The following is a 3,424-nucleotide window of genomic DNA, read 5'->3' on the forward strand; positions in this document are numbered from 1 at the left end:
GAAGAAGAAGAAAAAAAAAAAGAAGAAGAAAATCATCATCAACAACAACAACAACAACAATAACAACAACAGCAACAACAACAATAACAACAACAGCAACAACAACAACAACAACATCAGCAACAACAACAACAACAACAAAAGAACACTATTTTAACACTCACCACATTCTCCAAATCCGGATCAGCGGCGATATGCTGCAGGCTGCCGCCTACAAACTGCTGACCGTTGTACCGACCTCGCCTGGATCCGCCCCTGGACATGGCGCGAGATGGGGGCGGGATGAGGCGTCCGGTCTCTGGTGAGTACATCGTGGACCTGGGTCTCTGCTCTTCCTCTGGCTTAGGCCCGGACGCGGATGCCGGCGCGGGTACTTCGTTGTCGAGATTCAGTTTTTGGGTGAAGGCGCTGAGTTCATCACGCCAGGCCTCAGTTACGGGTACTGTGGGGGGAAGGAAAGGGATAGTAGTTTTTTAAAAATATATTTTTTTAATTTTTAGAAGAGGGTGTACAGCGCTCACAACTGCATACGGTCATAATGAGCGCCAAAGGGAAAGGGATAGAAAGTTGTACTGACGAATGTGTCCAAGACATGGAGGGGGGTTGAAGGAAAACGGCGACGACTATCCTTTGTCGAGAAGAAAAGTTATTGGGGGAGGAAAGTTGACAGCAAAATAATACTAAGAAAAACCAACATAATTTGTACAGTCGAACTCTATCAAGCTGACGCCGGTACTTCGTTGTCCAGATTCAGTTTTTGGGTGAAGGCGCTGAGCTCATCACGCCAGGCCTCAGTCACGGGTACTGTAGGGGACAGGAAAGGACAGAAAAATCGTGAAGGAAGACTGAAAATTGTAACGTGATCTTGTCCAAGACGACCATTAATTATTGACATGGGGTACGTGTGTGTGTGTGTGTGTGTTGGTGGGGGGCAGAAAATGTTAAAGATCTTACAAAAATCGTATCGTCGAACCTATTCAAGACGACCAACCATTACCCAGAGGAAAAGAGATTGAGGGGAGGAAAAAGGACAGAAATTCGTTAAGGGAAACCAAAACTTTACAGTCGAATCCTTCAAAGATGATGACTACCCATTGCCGAAGAGAAAACTGGGCATCTTAGATAGGTAGTCCTCTCGGACAGTGTTATAGAAAAACCCTACAAAGGTGGGGGGAGGGATTAGTGGTCGTTTGTACAGGTGATTGCCTTGGATAAGTGCTAAGTTGTGTGTGTGCCTGCGTGTGTGTGTGTGTGTGTGTGTGTGTGTGTGTGTGTGTGTGTGTGTGTGTGTGTGTGTGGTGTGTGAGGGAGAGAAAGAGAGAGAAAGGGGGGGGGAGAGATAGAGCGAGCAAACGAGCGAGTGAGTGAGTGAGTGAGAGAGAGATAGATAGAGATAGATAGATAGATAGATAGATAAACACAGAGAGAGAGAGAGAGAGAGAGAGAGAGAGAGAGAGATAGAGAGAGTGTGTGACTGTGAGTGAATATGATGTCAGATTGGATGAAAACTGTAACTTCGAGGAGCACATTCATTTAAAGTACAAATTATCTATCTCCATTTCCAATTTTCCAAGCATAAAAAAACACATGCCCCTACACCCCACTTCTGTAGCCTCAATATCAACTAGGCCTGCGACGTAATATATGTACATACTCAGACTCAGTAAGGCTACTTAATCCCCCTCAAGTAGGAGAGTACACTAAAGCAACGTGTGTTTTGGTTTCTAACGTTGTAAGTCTCGAGGAAGGTGTCAGGAAAGATTAGGCTATTCCTAAAGTGTTCACTTAATTTGAGACTTGCGAGTATGGCTTCTTATAAAACGATAGGGTTGTTGAGAAGAAAAGTGCACAGAGTCGAAGTCGGCGAGATAACGGTTGGTTTTCCGGGGAAATAAATTAGGAGACATGCAACAGTGCACAAAAATGAGACCACTTTAAAGTGAAGCACTATGGGAAATGTAAACAGTAAAATTAGGTCTGTGTGCCGTTTTACTAAACCAACTTATTTTATGAGAATCATTCCAGCTCCTAAAGGAACCCAGAGTGGGTGGTTAGAAGGTGTCAATGGTGGTTCCTTCTTATTTTACTTACCTCTTTTATTTATCTGTCTGTCTTTCTTACTTTTTCTTAGCACTAAATAACCTTTGAAGTATCGATGTGCTTCTCTTTATTCAAGCAAACAAACGAGCCCAGAGGGCTTATAGAAAGGCGTAATAGCTAAACCATGTTCTAAGGCACACAACTAAGTTTACAGCGAGGCCAATGTCCCTTAGGTTTACCTTTTCGACTTAAGTGAGGCACTGCACTGTAACAAGTAGCACATAACTATACTGCTTCCTGCAGTGTGCTCTTAATGCCACATGTTCTCCTTATTCCATTGTTCATTGGCCGTAAAAGAAAGAAAACTAACGAAGCAAACAAACAAACAAATAAAAAAACACCCACCAACACCCCTCTCCCCCCACCACCCAGCAAAGTGAATTTTTGTCAAAGATGGTGTAAGGTAATATTTTGGGTACCGCCCTTTTAAAAGGGCACGGCATTCGATTCGACGTCCATTTCCAACAAAGCTCAATAGCTTATGATGAGTTGGAGAAAAGGCAACCCCGCATGCTACTATAACAACATGCGACGTCTGGACTTCGAACAAGAGTCCACAGCTTCACCAACCACCACCGTTAAAGAGAGCTAATACCCAGTGCACACTGCAAATTTGATTATTCGATCCACTTGGGATCAGCCAGATTTTCCTTCAAGGACTGGAAAAGTAGCCTACCCATTTTGGTACAATACGACCAATTCGACTCGTGCCCTTGAAAAACAAACAAGCACATTCGAACCTGCTTTAAAAGCCACTTGCATATGAGACCATCACATGTACACACGGCTACCTCCCACCCCCCTTCCCCCTTGTGCATCTTTTCCATTTCAATGACACTGTGTAAGACGGCCACTTTTCTCCTCGAGAATAGGTGACCATATTACACAATTTTGATAGTAATTTTATTTTGAAGATCACAATCGAATTAAGTTGAACTCTAACTCTCACCTAATCCAACCTTGGGTATCGCCTTCTCCCTGTAGGGATAGCTGTTGAGTCCCATGAAGTACTGGAGTCCTGTGATCGTATTGATCGGATGCAGTTGGCTGTTGACATTAATGGCGTTGACTGGGATACGGCCTTTCCAGTTCTTGAGACGGTTGGTGTTGTGCTGGTTTGGCGGGAACTGCAGGGAGTAGCGGGGGTTGGCGAAGTAGCCGTCATCGTTCACGCTGCAGATGGGCACGTCCAGGAGACCTGGAGGGTCAAGGGTCAAAGGTGAGATTGATGTAGAGAGTTATAATATTATTTTGTACTTTCATAGATGGGGAAATAGCGTCGGTAGCCTAGTGGTTAGGCTACGGGATCCTACGTTGTGTCCTT

At 44.4% G+C, this 3,424-nt stretch overlaps 1 protein-coding gene across 1 annotated transcript in view; it reads right to left on the bottom strand.

Moving 5' to 3' along the window:
* Positions 1–3,424, bottom strand: part of LOC101856489 (protein TBATA) — a gene marked incomplete at its 5' end in the record, with an annotated part of 11,150 nt that overhangs the window by 6,100 nt on the left and 1,626 nt on the right. The window contains 2 exon segments of the mRNA XM_013088741.1: positions 165–442; positions 3,050–3,298. Coding sequence (XP_012944195.1) covers positions 165–442; positions 3,050–3,298 — 527 coding nt within the window.

The sequence above is a fragment of the Aplysia californica genome, unplaced genomic scaffold, assembly GCF_000002075.1.
Source record: "Aplysia californica isolate F4 #8 unplaced genomic scaffold, AplCal3.0 scaffold00024, whole genome shotgun sequence".
NCBI lineage: Eukaryota > Metazoa > Mollusca > Gastropoda > Aplysiida > Aplysiidae > Aplysia > Aplysia californica.